Genomic DNA, 18,515 nt, shown 5'->3' with positions numbered 1-18,515 from the left:
TGTCTCTTCTCGTTCCTTTTTATCTTTTCTGTCTCTTTTTTTCTTTCCTTTTCTCTTTTCCTTTTCTTCTCTGTTTCTCACTCACTCCATCCTTCTTTCTTCCCCTCTGCACTTGCATCTGTCTCTTCCCTCATTTCCTCCTCATCCCTTTCCCATACCACGCCCTGTCATATGCAATGTCCATCTTCACATCTATCTCTCTCTCTCTCTCTCTCTCTCTCTCTCTCTCTCTCTCTCTCTCTCTCTCTCAAATCTAATCTAATGGGGCATTATTGGCTTTAATGAATAAAGTCATTGTTGCCTAAGCTACAGTTATAACATCCTAATAATCAACTTTACATTAATATTGATATAAAGATAAAATTAAATAATAAAAGGAAACAACTCTTTCTGTCTATGTCTCTGTAACTCAACATCTCAATTCAATTAAATTCAATTGAGCTTTATTGGCATGACAAAAAATACAATTTGTATTGCCAAAACATACATGTACGTAGTAGTGTGTAAAGACAGAAAACAAAACATCATGAATCATACATACTGCATACATTCTCTCTCTCTCTGTATCTCTGTAACTCCACATCTCAACTCTCTCTCTCTGTCCACTGGCGCCTTAATGCAGGGGCTTGCATGGGCTTCAGCCCAGGGGCCTCGACCAATGATAATTATTAGGGGCCTCCTAATAATAATAATGTTAATCAATAATAATAAACGGCGTGTCCGTATTCGCGGCGTCATTAGCCTACTCTGGAGCTAGCCTAAATAATTGAGCACATCGTACTGCTCTACAATTACATCTATGCAGAGGCCCCCCTTTGTCTTCTCCAATTCTAAAGTGTAACAAAATGTAACAAAACATAATAAATCCCAACGGGTGTAGAGGAGCTAGAGGAGAGGCTGAAACTGACTGACAAACTTATCATACAAACTCTGGAGATAACGTGGGTAGGATTGAAACAACGATAAGCGAATGATGTGGATTCCTGTAACTGTCCATGAAAACAGAAGGCATAGCAGGTAAATATCGTAGCAAATAGCCTGGAAATGAAACGCTTTAAAAACATGTATTTCAATTGTCTCAATGGAGTGAACGCAGAACATGGGCTGTGGCGCAAAGAAATGAATTAGTGATCTGCATCTCCGTTCACCAACAGCTAAGTTTGTGCTAACCCATTTGCACGTATAATAGTCTATGTTATGTTTTCTCCCTTGTTAACGTGAGATATCTCCATGTAGTGTAGTGATAATGCATAAGGTAGCCATGTTCACGTCACATGAGCCAGCTTGTTATAGGCTAAAAGTATTTCTGTCCCTCCCAAACTGCGTTAAACTGGTGTGTTAAGTAGACAGAATTTCAAAACATAGGCTGAATAATGATAGGCTAGACTGCATATTATTAACCAAAAGTGCACGCTATGTGTCAGGTCAGATCGCGGGCCGAGTATCATTTAATCATAATTAATATTTGCGGTTGCGGGCGGGGGGGGGCTTAAAAAACATATAGCCTAGGGGCCTTGGGTGGTATTAACGCGCCCCTATCTCTGTCTCTGTAACTCAACATCTCTCCTCCCTTCTTCCCCCCCCCCCCCCTGCAGGCTTCGTGAGCTATGACAACCCAGTGTCGGCCCAGGCAGCCATCCAGGCGATGAACGGCTTCCAGATCGGCATGAAGCGCCTCAAAGTGCAGCTCAAGCGCTCCAAGAACGACAGCAAACCGTATTGATGGCTAGCGCTAGGGCTAAAGCTGTCTGTTAGCACTGCTAGGGTAAGTCCCCTGTCCCAATCACCCCTCTAACCCCCCACTCAACTTACCCAGAAAAAAACACTGCCAAGCTAGCCGCCCCTGGCGCACTGAGGGGTGGGATGGGTGGGGTTTACACATTGTGGGTGGGAGGGGCCTTGGGAAAGGGGTGGGGTTAATTAAAAAGAGGGAAGGGGACAGCTGTCCTTGTGTTTTCCTCTAGACCTTTGTTTTTTGTTTATTTCAGTTTGATTGTTTTTGTTTTTGTTTTTTAAAGTAGCAGTATTACTGTTGTTATGGATCACAGCTCAGTTTTGTCATTGTGAAAACTCACTCACATGGACGCTTCCATTTTCACTTGTTGTTTTGTATGAATTGCAATGGATTGGTAGCTGTTACTTGTAGGGTGTTCTTTGTTGTTGCTTTTTATTTTCCTTTTTAATTTGTGTACAAACTTGATTTTTTTAGTGAATATTTATGTTAATAATATTCCATTATATTACTTCAGAGTTCTTAAAAAGAATCTTTTGAAACAAATATTTATTTATTATTTTATTTGTTTGTTTGTTTGTTTGTTTCGGTGGCCCTGGAGGCCTGGTTGCCTGAGAGGGGGTCACCCTCTTGTCGATGAGCACTGATATGCACGCTAACCTCTCAACTTTGACCTGTGGTGGCGACCTCAGGTTCTGCTGCTTCTTTGACCCCTACTTGACCCCAGTCTGGCATCAGAGTGCCAAGGGCCTTGCACACACACACACATCGAACCACACACAAAAGAAACAACTTCCTCAATAATCCTCAGTAACAAATATTTTTTAGTTTTGTTCATGTTTTTTTTTTTTTGCGATAATTTTAGTTTAACAATTACAAGTTATTGAATTTAGTTCCTATCATGGTTTTCTTCTTCCTTGGGCTGATCATACAGTATGATGAGCTTTCTTGAGAAAGATTTTATTTTGTGGAGTGGAGTTAGAATGTCATTTCAAAGTGAAGTAACAGATAAAAGAGTTATAATTCACACCAGAACTCTAAAAAAAACAAATGTGGTACTTGTGGGTGGAAAGGGAGGGAAGACTTTAACATACTTGATAATTTCGTGAAAGACAAAAAGGAAATTTCACAACAGAGAAAGCCACAGGCCTGTACATTTTATTTGTAAAAAAGCAGCTATATTTTTATACAAAATTTTTACTGCATCAGATTTAAAAAAGAGGACTTTGAAATTTTATTTATTGCCTATCGTATTTGACTCCAGAGATGCAAATCTCCCTAGCTAGAAACCTTGTCCAGTGGTCTTCTAATTACACTCCACGGTCTGTTGAACCAACACTGGAGCACCTAATATACCCCAGTCTCTCTCTTGCGCTCTCTCTCTCTCTCTCTCTCTCTCTCTCTCTCTCTCGATCTGTCCATCCTCTGCAGACATTGCTGGTTTGTCTCCCTCTGCCACCTTGTGTGTGATGACCCATGTGTTTTCTCTGCCCTCGTTTTCTCTCTGTTCACTTGTTTTTTCTCTGTTCATGGGTAGTGGCTGTTTGCTGGCGTTCACCATCTCTCTCTGTCTTTCGCTCTCTCTCTCTCTCTCTGTATTTATATATATCCGTTCTCCCACACATATCATTTTGTTTTTCGTTTGATGTTCCGTTCCGTTTGTTGGATAGTTGGTTCGTTATTCTCCCAAACAAGCATCCATCCTCCTGACCATACACAGGAGACTCCCGACTGATGGATAACTTTGGGTGCTTTGTGTGTGTGTGTGTGTGTGTGTGTGTGTGTATATGTGTGTGTGTGTTTGTGTGTGTGTGTGCGTGTGTGTGTGTTCTCTATGCAGGGTTTCATTTGTGTGTGTATTTCAACATTGTGTGCTATTTTAAAAAAAAAGGCTTCCAAATTTTAACCGTGGCACATTTAATGGGAATATTTCCAATTACAGGTGGGTGTGCGTCGATCCTGCATTGATGGCGTCTAATGTTGTCTGTGTTTGTTCTTTGTTTGTATGTATGTATCCGTGTTGTTCTCATGATTTACTGATGTAGTTCTTGTTGTTGTGTTCTTGTTGTTCTTGCTGGAGCTGTGTGTTAAGTGTGTGTAACTCTTCTTTGTTCTCTTTCTCTCTCTCTCTCTCTCCCTCTCTCTCTCCCTCTCTCTCTTTCTTTCTCTCCTTCTCTTTCTAGACTCATCAACTCCATGCCCGTTAGCACTTCTGCGTTAGCATGTCTTCGTGGCCCTCCTCCGTCATTGTTTCTGATGTCTTTCTGAGTTCCACCTGATCATAACCTGGTCTTCTTCTGCTGACCTTTCAACTTTGAACCTTAGCTTGACCTCTTTGGGAAAAAAAGAACAAAAATATATTATATATACACAAACACACCAGTTTTTTGCATGTGACCTCATTTAGGCTTCTTGTCGTTTTTTTCCCTTTCTTTTGTGTCATTTTTTAAAGTATGAATTGGAGGGAAGGGGGAGGGAGGGGGAAAGTGGATGGGGGGGATAAATTAATTCATCAATGTGAAAAACAAATGCCTAGCTGCATTCACACGAAAGACTGAAAACTGCTTCTACGACGAGTACATTATACCACATACAAAAGTTATTACAAGTGACGAAAAGCAAATCCTGTGGCAACATAATTTCAGATTGTTTTCTTTCTTTCCGTTCTATTTGTGTGATTTACATTTTTTTTTTAAATCATCTTTAGTTTCATTATTTTCCTGTTAGCAGTTTTATTTTTCTTATTTTCATTTTATATTTTTATTTTTTATGCTTAAAGTAAACTTGAACGTTTTAATACAGAGGTTTGGCAGGGGTCTCCACCCCCCAGTCTCACCCCTGCAAAACCATACGAGACTGGGTTGCCTATGCCCATTCCTATGGAAACTAGACTACTTCCAAGCATTTTCATTTTCTTTTTTCTTTTTTTAAGCTGAAAGGGTTTGGGGTTACTGTCTAACAGATGTGTTTTCTCTCGAGTCTCCGTCTCTCTCCAGGAGTCTCGTTCATGGTTTCCTACATTTTTCAGGCAGTGTAAAGTTTTTTGATAAGTAAGGAGGCCATTTTACATGGCTTGGTTTTCTCATTTTAAACAAGTGGGGGAAAAAACAAAAGTTATATATAGAACCACTTTTTTCTAGAGTAGAGGAGTAAAAAAAGGTTATTAAAATGAAAAAAAAAAAACATGTTAAAAAAGACTCACCCTGTTTCGGGTAGGGGTGTATGCTACCTACGTATGTATGTCACCTTTTTTGCTGACCTGACCTACAGTTGGACAATCCATGGTTAAAATGCACACGAAATGACCTATATTTTATACTACTCAGATGTACAGAGGTTACAAAAAACAAGAGAGAAAGAGAGTGATGAAGAAAGGATATGAAGAAGATGAAAATAAATAAATAAATAAATAAATAAATACATTTTAGAAGAAAAAAAACAAAGTTTGTGTTAACCCACGTCAGCGTCCGGTGCTTCACGTGAACCCAGCCGTGATGTCATCACTCAGTCTTACAGTCTGTAAATGTCAAATGTTTTTTGGAAAGAGAAGACTAACAAAAAATCAGCTTACTTGAACAATAGACAAAGCCTTTCATAATACTAATTATTATGATTATTATTATTACTATTATGATTATTATGATTATTACTGCCTCTCCTGCAGTATAATTGTTCTTTTTTTAAGTCCCTATTTGCTAAAAGTTTTCTCGTTGAGTCATAAATTAGCTACATAAAATTTTTGAGAAAATATACATTATATTATAAACAATGTCAGCTTGTGAATCATCAGTGTATGTGTGATCAGATCTTGTTTAATTATTTTATTTCTATTTTCTTTGTTTGTTTTTTGACTCTATTGTTAGGAAAAAACAATATTTAGGAGTGTTTTTTGTTGTTCGGCAAAAAAAACAAAACAAATGTGATTTAAATGTTTTTGATTACTTGTTTATTTTTGTTTTATTTTCTTTTTTTCGAAAAAGAAGTCTTGAGTGGAGTTGTTAGTGCCAAACTCTGAAGGTACAGTACTTCTTGCCTGGAGCCTCTGTTCTGTAATAATCGTGAAATTATTTGATAACATGGGTATTTCATTGCCTTTGTGCTTTCTATGGATCCCACATATTTAATGACATGGATCTGAAAAAAAGACAAAAAAAATTATGGTTGTTAACTTGCTATTCTGTGGTCTTGTTGCCTGAAAAAATGTCATGTTAATTAGTTTATTTGCCGTCGTTTGTTTCTCGCTTTTGTGTAAAGATGTATAAAGTGCCCATGTGTCATACGTTCTGAACATGCTCGACAGCAGACACTTTCACTCACACACACACACACACACACACACACACTTACATACACACACGTGCACACGCAGACAAAAAAAGCAGACCTCACAGCTCTTGTTTCTGATGATAGGTATGGGAGACCCATAAGGTGAGAGTCTCAGCAGTGGCCATTCAACACACACACACACACAGACAAAGGAAAAACTACTGATAGGACACACGCACACATACACATTCCGTCACAGACCAATGTTTCTGACACACAGACACACACACAAGTTCAGTGAACACAATGTCCATTGCATTTCGTAGTGTTTCCGTATTCACATACAAGCCTTATAGAGGATGTAGAGGCCTACCGTGTTTTGTCTAACCATTAGCCATTCTTCAATTCTGAAAACTAGAAAAAACACACACACACACACACACACACACTACACACTTATATAACCACATGCACATATCAAGAGACTAGTTATGTACAAGCAGGGTTTTCATTGTGATACAGAACAGTTTGATAAAAGATAACCTTCAGTTGTCAGTTTAAATGGCTGTCAATCATGTCCTCTGAACGTCCTTCCTGTTGTGCTAAAGACAACCAAATGCTCTTTAAAATGCTTGGAAATGAGACTCTTAACATCAACAAAGTTTACACGACACTGAGACGTCAGTTGTTGAGATCTCGATCGTGGTCCCCACAAACCCTATTATGAAAAACACCCAAAAAACACACAAACACACACACACACACTGTGTGCTTGAGGTCCCATGTGGAATCAACTACTAGCTAGTCCCTTGGAATTAACAACGAGAAACTGTTTACACCCAAAAACCACTTTGCACTTGGCCCTCGCGGAACCCTGTTTACAGCAGAGGAAGCCACCTGCCATAGCCTTAACGTATGCCTCTACCAGTGTTACAGGGCTAGAATGTGTGTGTGTGTGTGAGAGAGAGAGAGAAAGAGTAAGAGAGAGAGAGTATGTGTGTGTGTGTGTGTGTGTGTGTGTGTGTGTGAATTGTCCTAACGCAAGTCCATGAAGAAAAAAAAAACATCTTTTGCCAAAATACTTCACCTAATCGTCCTTGTAAGTTCTTACAATGCCAAACTTTTACTATTTCAATCTTTAAAAAAAAAATGTCTGTTGTGACCGGAGGCTCAGTTTCATGTGTAATCATTACAGTACTGAAGCACATTAGTAAACGCTGCACAATTTTGCTGATACTGCCAACATAGGACCTAACACACGCACTCTCTCTCTCTCACACACACACACACACACACACACACACACACTCCTAAACATGTTTATTATAGCGTTGTGTTGATGTGTATGTCTGTTATTTTGCTTCTGTCTCTGTGTTACTCTGGGATCATACTTACTGAAGAAAATAACAATATGCAGGGTACACACACACAGTACACACGAACACAGACTTCACTCCCTCCTGCTGATAGACCATCTCAGAAGTTGTTCTGCACCTTAATTCTTCCACACACACACACACACAAACACTTTGCATTACTCCATTAAGCACACACATTGACAAGTCTCGTCAATGTAAAAATATATTAATATAGAGCTATGCGTTGTCACAATATTTTCAGAAAGCACACACATATATATGCACGTGCACGCACGCACACACATGGAATCTAAGTAAAGCACTGACACACAGAGTCTTCAGACTAATCACACACACACATACACACACATGAAATCTATGTAAAGCACTGACACACACACAGGGTCTTCACAGGTGACACACACACACACACACACACACACAGGGTCTTCACAGACGACACACACACACACACACAGAAAGGGTCGTCACAGGTGGCACACACACACACAAACAGGGTCTTCAAAGGTGACACACACACATCCACACACACAGCGTCTTCACAGGCAACACACACACACACACACACACACACAGGGTCTTCACAGGCGACACACACACACACACACAGGGTCTTCACAGGCTGATCTGCTGAGACTCCTTCCTCAGGGTGATCTCTGTGTACCTCTCTGTTCTTTCGTTCTTTCTCTGTTCTGTTGTTTTTACTCTTTTCTTGCTTTTTCTGTTCTGTTGTTTTCACTATTTTCTTGCTTTCTCTTAAGTGCTATTTAACACCAGTGATATTTTAAAAAGACGAAAAAAGACGTATGTAGTTTATTTGCATTTTGGCTTATTATGTCAAGTGTTTTTTGGGGAAAAATGTATGTGTGTTATATTCTCTAATGTGCCGTACAGAAAGCGTGTGTTGTCTGTAGATTAATATTATATTTTTTTTCTGTTTGTTTTGATTATTTCAAAAAATACAACAGTATTTGACTAGTTTTCAGTATTGGTCTTGAGATGAGCCAAAGTCAATGCATTTCAGTGGGGTTATGTAAGCGTGATCTATGTTTGTTTGACAACACTTGGAAAAAAAATCTGTCGTCAAATGGGATTAAAAAAAAAAGGTTTAAAAATATATTATATTAAGCAGGCTATTTACTATTTCTATTACTGATTGTACTTATGCATTTTGTACCAGTGGAATTTTTTATACTGGCTATTAAAAGATTAAAAAATATATATATCGGAAAAAAAGAGTCTAGCCTCCGAACGAGGCTTGACCCAGACTGCGTCCCGAGTTTTGATTTCCCGTTGGCATCTGGAACGTTGGGTTTTGATATAAAGAATTTTCTAGAAGAACTTTGGCTTGGTATCTTAAACCCTTCTCCTTTTGTTGGTTTCGTTCTCACTTCTGTGGCTTTTGTTCGTTTTTTTCCCTTCCTTTCTTTCGTTCTTCTCACTCATGTTAGAACGGGGGTATGGAATGTTGCTTTTACTTTGGCTTATAAATAGTTTGAGCGTTTGGCTTTTTTTGTTGTTTTTTTGTCTTTTACGGAAAAAAAGGTCTTTACAAAAAGAAAAACAAAAAAACAACGGTAAGTTTCATTTTAATTCTGTATTGTGCCGTCTACATGATAAGACAATTTAGGATAGAAGTATTTAGTCACCTTCAGTGGATACATGTATTAGTTTAATAACAAGGTAAACTAATTAGACTTTTTTGCTTTTAGCTGGTTTCTCTGTCTCTCGATGTGAACTTACCTGTGTTAGCTGAGCAGTCAGACTTATTTTTGTAAACGTATGTTCTTGTGTGATGCAGTTTGCTTCTGTCTCCGAAATTAAATCATTTTTCCTAATACTCGTCTCTTTCTGTGTGTTGTTGTACCAGTGCCTGTCTGATGTTGTAACAATGTTCACACTACCTTACCCCTTTAATGTTTTGTGTCCTTCTCTCGCTCTCTCTCTCTCTCTCTCTCTCTCTCTCTCTCTCTCTGACTCTCTGTGTCTCTCTTTCTCTATCTGTGTGTGTGTGTGTTTGGTGGTCATGTTGTTCTCTGGCATAGTGGGTCTGGTACTGTCATGGTGATCTCTCTCTCTCACTGCGATGTCATTCTCAGATTTTGTAAATATACATACTTCTTTTCTATGTATATTTCTGTGAAGCCCACCTTGCTGTGGTGGTGGCTACAGTTTTGTCTTCATGCATACATTTCCTTAGCATACAGTTTTTAACCTGCCGCATAGCTATTTCCATTGTTTCAAATTCCTAAAAAGTATTTGTTTTTTACATCCAAAATTTTATTCTCAGGCCTTGAGGTCTATAAACAAACAGGCCAGAGACTTGAACCATGGCTGTGTTGCCTTGTATATTTATTTGTTTGTTTGTTTGTTTGTTTGTTACTATTCAGCATTGCTTTATCTGATATACAGTAGCCTATGCTGCATATCACATGTAGCTGTGCTGTTTTCTTTTTAACTGCATGGGTTCTAGAATCCCAGTGGTGATCGCCACGGCGATTGTTTCACATGGTAACCTGGGCTCATGGTCTCTGGCCTGTGCAGAGAGGTGAAAGGTCGTGAGGTCAAAAGGTCATCTGGGTGCGGGTCCGTATAGTTCACTGTTCTCCTGTCCATGTGTCACTCCCCCTCCACACCTATGTGATGTGTCTCGTGTCTATACTGCATCGTAGCGACAGATAGCTAGCAAGGGTACGTCAGGTCTAGCAGGAAACCACTTGGAACTATCTGAGCCAAAATGGCCGCTTTCCCTATTATTTTGCTCTGATCCATATATCCCCTGCAAGCTTTTTTTCTTGCCCAAGCTGAGGTGAGCAGCAGGAAACCTTTTTCCCACAGACAGGCTATGTTCTCTTCTACATCAACTGAAATCAACTGGAGAATGTGACTTTTGCAGAAGCCATTGTTAGAGCAGGTACCGATTTGGTCGTTTTTGTTTAGCTCAAAAGACTGAAACCAGGAAGCTAATTGGTGGTGGCAGTGGTGGAATATATAAAAAATATTCCAAAAATAGAACATTACATAAATGTGTTTTTAGGTATGTTAAACAATCTAAATGATAAACTTCAGAAACGAAATGGGTCCCAGTGAAATACTGCTAGTGGTGTGTGTGTGTGCTTGAGAGAGAAAGTATGTACATGAGAGTGTTGTATATAAAAGTGTGTGTGCATTTGAGAGAGAGAAAGAGAGCATCATTTGACCAGTGGTTTTGGATACAACAGACTTCGTCCTCCACAGAAGAAGTGCAAAAGGGAGGACATATTCAGCAGGTAGGTCACACACACACACACACACTGCAGGGGAACAGCTGTGTGCCAAACACTCTGGCCAAAGTCACATTCACACTCTTGTCAAAGGCAAATGAGACGTCAACCAGGAAACAACAGTATAGGAGTAACCGAGAGGTCTAAAGAAAACATCCAGCGTGTGTGAAAACAGCTAGAAGTTATTTATAATCCATAATGAGATACAGTAACGCATAGTGTAATACACAGCCTGAAATCATTTCTAATGCATAATGATATGGAGTAAGTTTGTCATATGAAGTGGAAAAATATAGAAATGAAGGTATGTGCCATTTTTATAATTATTACCAAGGTATGCCACACATTAGCTTGAGGCCACATAGAAGTATATCCCAATAACGTGTAAATACTGACTGAGGAATAATGCTTTGAAAATGTACAATAATAATTCAAAATACACACACACATTGTACAGTATGATATGCCTGTATTGTGTTTTTAGTCACACATTAATGTAGTGTTATTGCAGTCGTGTATGGAATCTAGATTATCACACTTAAATTTCACACTTTTTAGCCATTCTAAATAAATGTAAGTTATTCTGATATTTGCATTTTCGTAAAAAAATAATAAACTATATCAATTGGCAACTATTTTAGAAATGAAAAGAACATCAATGTAATTATTAGATTATACAACAGTTAGGCCCAGTCAAAATTTGTAGGCCTATTCATTTATGATTGGTCGAGAGGCAATCCATGAGTGGCGATATCTCACCAAATTCCCACTGGGACTTTTCACCGCTAGTGATTACTCATTACTCTAGTGATTACTCTGTCTATTACATTGACTTGTCCAACGTGAACATTCCATTCACTCGGAGCGAGACAGCAGCAATTTCACATTTGACAGTTATTGAGTGAGAAAATGGAGTAGGATTAATGTTCAATTTAGCATGTGTGACATATAGACAAACAAGTAGCCTATAGTCTATACAAAATATTTTGTGCCTCCAGCCTTATGCTACAGCCAAATCACAGACATGGTGATATCTGCTACCAAAGCCACTCTGACTCATGCCATATTCCTTCACATTATGCATGCATCATTTGGCTGCTACAGCATTCAAATGTCCATGAACTGTCATGACACTTACAACGAGAATGGACACAATGGATACCGGCTGTCATGGTTACTAATAATAAAGAAAATGCATCTATCAGCCCAGACATTTTCACACTTCTAAAGGTGAGTTCGAATGAAGGTGTAACTCCACGAGAGAGACTAATCATTGTAAAATGTCACTGTTAGCTGTAAACACGGGGGACGGTCAATCACATTTTCAATAGATTGACGGGGCTCATCAGTTAGCACAGGCTCGAGTCTGAAATCAAATCCACTTCCATTGATTTGTTGTGGGAGCAATGACACGCGTGGCAGGTTGTATTGAGCGGTGTCCAGTCCTTCAATGCAGACCTGAACACTGGTCAGTTAGAATCCCTTGTAGGAGAGGGAAGCCTGCCTGTGAATTCCAAAGTAGAATTTACACTGAATACAGTTCTGTTCTATTCTATTCACAATCACCAGCACAACACAATCACTTTTCCCAAAGTCACCAAAATGGTTAATCACAAGGCTTCATAACCATGTCTTACCCCTTATAATCTACAACAGATTCTAAAGTGCTTTATTTAGGTTTTTGGAAGAAACTCACATCCTCTAGGCCTATATGAAACCCATGTTCAAAAAACATGTATTATGTTGCCAAGTGTAAATAAATTGTGCTTTGTGAACCACTGTTTAAAGTTAGTAGATTAAAAAAAGGAGTAGCTTACAACTTTAAACCCCTGTCTGAGAGATGGAGTACAACGCACTGTAACACACAACATGTTTACTTCAAAGATGAGTTGGAAGATTATATAATACTGTGTGTGAAGGACACATTCATTGTTAGGTTAGGTAGGCTGTTTATTGTTACTATAATAACAGGTCTCCTTTTCTGCACTGTAGCCTGAATGTCAGTCCTCCTGTGTTCATGTTAGTTTGGATAAAAAATGTTAATGTAAACAACTGCACATAAAGTAAAAAACAAGCACTGTATAATCTATTTAAAAAGCAACACCTGACCTATGTTTAGTCAAATCACATCATAGATCTCAGTCAAACGTGGCACCATGGCTAACTGAACTTGTACCGGACTGTGCCATCACTCCGGTGGAGTTTTTCTCTGCTGCTCGCTCTGACAGGACTGAGGAATCTGGAAAATCGAAAGGTGTTTGCATCATGACGAACAGCAAGTGGTGTGATCCTAGAAATGTCACCGTTCTCCTGTCCTGCAGATGTTCTAGATGAGGCGAGGGAGGAGGGAGGAGGGTTAATTGTAGAAAAGCTGCTGGACCGGATGGAATTTCTAACAGGGTTTTGAAATCCTGCGCTGCTCAGTTAGCTCCTGTGTTCACTTATATCTTTAACACATCATTGGCTCAAGAGACAGTTCCTACTTGCCTCAAGCAGTCTGTTATTGTTCCAGTACCAAAAAACAAAAGTCCATCATGTCTGAATGACCACCGCCCAGTAGCCCTGACGTCTACAGTGATGAAGTGTTTTGAGAAGCTTGTGAAAAACATTATCTGCTCATCCCTCCCTGCCTCCTTCGACCCCCTCCAATTTGCTTACAGAGCCAACAGGTCTACAGAGGATGCCATCTCAAACCTCATGCACACCACCTTAACTCACCTGGAGGAGGGGAATGGGAATTATGTGAGGATGCTGTTCATTGACTTTAGTTCAGCATTCAACACGATAGTACCTCTCACCTTGGTCACAAAGATGAAGGCCTTAGGACTGAACACCACCCTGTGTCAATGGATATTTGACTTTCTCACCAACCGTTCACAAGTGGTTAGAGTGGGGGGTCTGACATCTGACTCATTACCATCAGCACTGGTGCTCCCCAAGGCTATGTTTTGAGTCCACTGCTGTACAACACATCACTGCAAAGCCAACAGTAGTCATACCTCCATCATCAAGTTTGCAGATGACACAGTGATCTTGGGCCTGATTAGTAACAACAATGAACAGCTCTACTTGGATCAGGTTGATGAGGTGGCACAGTGGTGTCAATCTAACAGCTTGACACTGAATATCAATAAAACCAAGGAAATGGTAGTGGATTACAGAAGGAAGCAGCAGAACTACAGTTACACCCCACTAATGATCAGCGGGCAACCTGTAGAGAGAGTCACAAGTTTTAAATACCTTGGTGTCCACATTACTGAAGACTTAACATGGACTGTTAACACTCAATATGTTCTGAAGAAGTCCAGACAACGACTCTACTTCCTTCGTCAGCTAAGGAAATTCAAAGTTTACATTCATCATGAAGGCCTTCTACACTTCAGCAGTGGAGAGTGTTCTAACTGGTAGCATCATCACCTGGTATGGGAACTCCACAGTTAGAGATTGTAGTACTCTGCAGAGAGTAGTGTGCTCAGCTGAACGTACTATAAGAACTCAACTCCCTGCTCTACAAGATATCTATTCCAGAAGAGTACTCTTAAGAGCCCAAAAGATTCTGAAGGACTCTTCTCTTCCTAACAATGGATTATTCCTACCGCTGAAATCAAGAAGACGCCTATGTAGTCACAAAGCCAGAACTGAGAGACTCAGGAGAAGTTTTTATCTCCAGGCCATCCGAACTCTGAACTCACACTATACTGACTTTGCACACATTCACTCCTCAGCACTCTCAAACATTTCCCAACTCTGAATTCACACTATACTGACTTTGCACTCATTCACTCCTCAGCACTCATGGACCCCCCCCCCCCCCCCCCCCCCACACACACACACCTACATGACTTTTAGCACTTTTACATCCCTCTCCCTATGCTACAGACCTTTTATTTATTTTCTTATTTCATTACACGTCAAAACACACACACACACACACACATCTGACTTTCTCCAACTTTTGCACATCTCCATAGAACTTTTTATTTAGTATTTTTTATTTCTCCTCCATCTATCTACCCATGTCCTTGATTGCCTAGCCTTTCCTTCTTTGACTTTGTTCTCTGATGTTAACAGAGAAGGTATGCAACTTTGATCTGTCAAAACATAGCCTACTTAGATTCTTCTTTACAAGCCCATTTATAACCCTATTATCAGACTGGGGAATAAAATGTCCCGTTTTTAGCAGATATCTAGTGCCCCCTCATGGTTATCTGACTGCCACCCACATGAGATGAATAGATAGATACTTTATTCATCCCGCGGGCAATTTTAGAATAGAGAGCTTTACACTGATTGGCTGTCTTGCAGTCAAAGACCATTTACAATAAGGTCCAGCAACTTCTTCCTGAGTCTCCAATGCAAAGTGACAAGTAGGCTAACGTGCGGAATAGACCTCTGAAGTTCGCCTACAAAAAAGAACCAAAAGCTGCCAACTTTGCCCATATAAGGAGATCCGGGTGTTAAATGAAGCTAACTACCTATGGCAAGTTGCATTGTAAGTTAGCAAAAATCTAAGTTTGCCGTCTTAACATACCGAAGATCACAGGAGCCCCTCGAAGGCAGAGGACAAAAGTGTGTTGAGCAAAACGTCTGCATTTCAGACTTCTTAGTCCCCGCGAGAGTTTAACAGGTGAGATGATTCAAAAACCCCATGTTATTTTCCCATAGGAAAAATCGCTCTTTATAGGCGAACTTCTATGGGAAGGTGATCAGAGGGCTGGTTTGCATCACAGTCTGTTTTTGCCTCTGTTCAGTGTTGCCCATTGTTTAGTGATCATTTCAAAGTCAGAGATATGAAGAAGGAAACAACCATGTTTCCTGTTCACAGTAGCTTTGTAGCAATGCACCGAACTGTCTTTATTAAACAAATCCAAAGTAAAAATGTTTTTCTACGTAATCTTTTTTTTAAAAGTAGGCCTATACAACGCATTTTGTTGTGCACCTAATAAAACTTTCTTTGCCTTGTTCATCGTACACAACAAACAATGAACAATAAAATTAGTGTAGGGCTTAATCAATGCAGTTCAATTATTTGGTTCTTGTCTCAAGTGTAGTAAAAAAAAAAGGGGGGGGGGGGGTATTATGACGTATGTCTATGCTTATGAAACGTTTTCACTCTGAAAAACAGAGAGGAGAACTGAGATTAAAGAATTAAGGCATATTGACTAATTAAAGAAAGAAACATTGCACAACAACAATAATACATTTAAGTGGAGTACATGTGATTCCTTATCATACGGCATATGAAATGTTTCTCACTGAAATACTGCCAGTGGTGCTGAAATGAAAGAATTAAATCATCATATCTAATTACATAAATAAACAATAACAAGTTTAAGTGGAGAATTATGGGGATTTAATGTGACGCACACATATCATTCCATAACACATTCAGAAGACATTGCACAAAAACAAGGTAATATTTCTGTCGTTTGCCTTGTCTGAAGAAAGTTCTAGAGAAACTTTCCAATTAAATGTATCTTTAAAAAATAAATAAATAAATAAAAAACTTAGGGACGTTTTTTTCTGAGAATAACACTGTCTTCGACTCTCAGACACAAGACTGACATAAGTTTGTCATTACCATTAATCACTGTCATTAATCACAATGATGTATCACATGTCTAAAGGAGTTACAGCGTCATTTCATCATTACCAGTTGTTGTCATGATGACTCTCATAATGTCAGATGTCATAATGACCTGTCACATGCTCATAAGTATGTCATAGCGACACAAGTGATGAGAGTTCTCTTGACAGATAGCTCCAACACTATCACAGCAACGCACAATTACATTATTTGAAACAACTTGTCAGAGAAATGACAGGAAATATATCATCTGCTATCAGATTTCAGACACTGTTATGTTTTATGGTTTATCGTTGCTAAATGAAAGTATATGTAAAAATGTAAACATGAGGTGTTTATGACAGTGACTTCTATGTTGTTATGTTTTATATTGTGACTCCTAGCGCAAAGCATTTCATAAATGTAAATCTGAGTTTGGCTTTGCCGTTTATCTGTTTGTAGCAATAATAAACAATGAAGGTACGGTCACAATTACTGGATAAGGTAGGCCTACTATGGATGAAGAGTGTCATAATTAGTGATTTATTTATTTTTGTGTCATTTGGCTCATGAAGAGTTGTCTTTACAAGAGACAGGAAATGAAAAACAAACAAACAAACATTTAAGCAGTGATTGTAGACTTGGCATGAAAAACATACTTGCTGGTGCCCAAAACTCTCTTTCAACATGAGTGTGATTCCATCGAGTAAAAACTGATATTGTCTTTGTGAGAAAAAAGATGTCTTGCAACAAACAGGGTGAAAAGATGCCCTATTAATCTAAATCTCTAAGACATGCTATGACAGGTATGCTGATGTTTTTTTTTTTGTTTTTTTTTAATGACATATTGTTTGTAATTTCTAAAACATTCCTGCCTGTTAATAATCATTAAGCATCTTTCTTTGTGTCATGCTCACAAGGATGGCTTAACTAACTAACTGGCAGCTGTAAATTGGCTGGAAGGAAAATTAGAAGTTGATTATGACCGAACATGAGCCAAGGAGAATAATACGTCGGGACCGAATTAGATAGCGCTGGCAGAATTCATCAGGGCTTAAAGAGCATGTAATTACAAGATGGCTCTCCCCAACAAGCTGTTGTGTTTTTCTTTCTGATTCATTCTTTCTCTTTCCTTTTTTCTTGCAGAACATCAGCCTTGTGAGTAATTGCTACAGTTCTGTACCCTACAGAAATTATATAGGGTTGGCTGAGAAGGGAACAAAATATTAGTCTACTCAAAGAACCCAATTATATCCAATACATTCATATTTCCAATAGCTAAATGTAAACATGTATTATGTGAATATATTGGATATGTATGACAAGTCTATGGAAGGCTGGTGAAGGCCTGTTTAGAAAACTGGCCTCATTTAGAGATGTCCCATGTATTGTCATGTGGAAAGATATCAGAATCAGAATTTTTTTTTTTATTGCCAAGTTGTTTTCTTTTTTCACACAAGAAAAAAAATGTGGAATATATATATATATATATATATATATAATAAAAAAAGTATTTTTTTCACTGGTTACAACTTTAAGGATTCTGAAGAGAAGGGCTTCAAAACTTGGTGATTTTTCTGTATGTGCTATTTTTTGCTTTCATTTGCCGCCATCTACTGGCCAGAAGAAAGAATGCAGCTTGATGTGACACTTTGCACTGGTAATGTGGTGTGTATTTGCTCAGATCAGTGGCACATTTCCTAAACTCTATACTGCTTTGGAAAGGAGGCAAGAGGCAGAGACAGATGTTAAGTTTCTAACGTGTTGTGCTTAATTGCTATCAAACACATCTCTCTCTCTCTCTCTCTCTCTCTCTCTTTTGGCAATTTTAACATGATCTATTATGATCATCCTAATTAAGCCTATTCTTTAAAGCTTTTTAAACCTTTTTTGAAGAGTGCCTTGGACAATCCATCTTTAATCATACATTTTTTCTACCAAAGAGCACCTTCACAAACACTTCAAGTTCAAGCTACCAGAGGAATTACACCGCAGCCCTCCAAACTCGTTCTATCTTTATAGATCTTTATCTATCTATCTATCTATCTATCTAAATGAGAAAGTACATTCCAAAATCCCTAAATGATTGACGTGCATCTACAGAATTCCAGAATCCTACAGAATTCCACATGCCCACTAGACTCCCTCTAATGTGTCATTCAGCCACTTTGAATTGACGATGGGAGCTGGAATGGGTCTAGTGTAGTTCTGGAGTCTGTACCTGTTGCATAGGTGCTTACTGCCCTTTGTGTGTTGTTGACTATAAACAACCATTCATACCATGAAAAAGCAAACCAAGTCCAGTTCAG

At 38.9% G+C, this 18,515-nt stretch overlaps 1 protein-coding gene across 28 annotated transcripts in view; it reads left to right on the top strand.

The window, feature by feature from the left end:
* celf2 (cugbp, Elav-like family member 2) overlaps nt 1-5,865 on the top strand; it is a 52,820-nt gene extending 46,955 nt beyond the window's left edge. For all 28 annotated transcript variants that reach the window (XM_042078548.1, XM_042078547.1, XM_042078538.1 and 25 more), the window contains 2 exons: nt 1,596-1,765; nt 3,916-5,865. In XM_042078548.1, coding sequence (XP_041934482.1) covers nt 1,596-1,723 — 128 coding nt within the window. In that variant the 3' untranslated portion in view covers nt 1,724-1,765; nt 3,916-5,865. The remainder of the gene's footprint in view (nt 1-1,595; nt 1,766-3,915) is intronic.
* Nucleotides 5,866-18,515: the final 12,650 nt, after the last annotated feature.

Source organism: Alosa sapidissima, chromosome 22 (assembly GCF_018492685.1).
Source record: "Alosa sapidissima isolate fAloSap1 chromosome 22, fAloSap1.pri, whole genome shotgun sequence".
Classification (NCBI taxonomy): Eukaryota; Metazoa; Chordata; class Actinopteri; order Clupeiformes; family Clupeidae; genus Alosa; species Alosa sapidissima.
The sequence above is the reverse complement of the archived record's forward strand: the minus strand, read 5'-3'. Positions and strand labels throughout refer to the sequence as shown.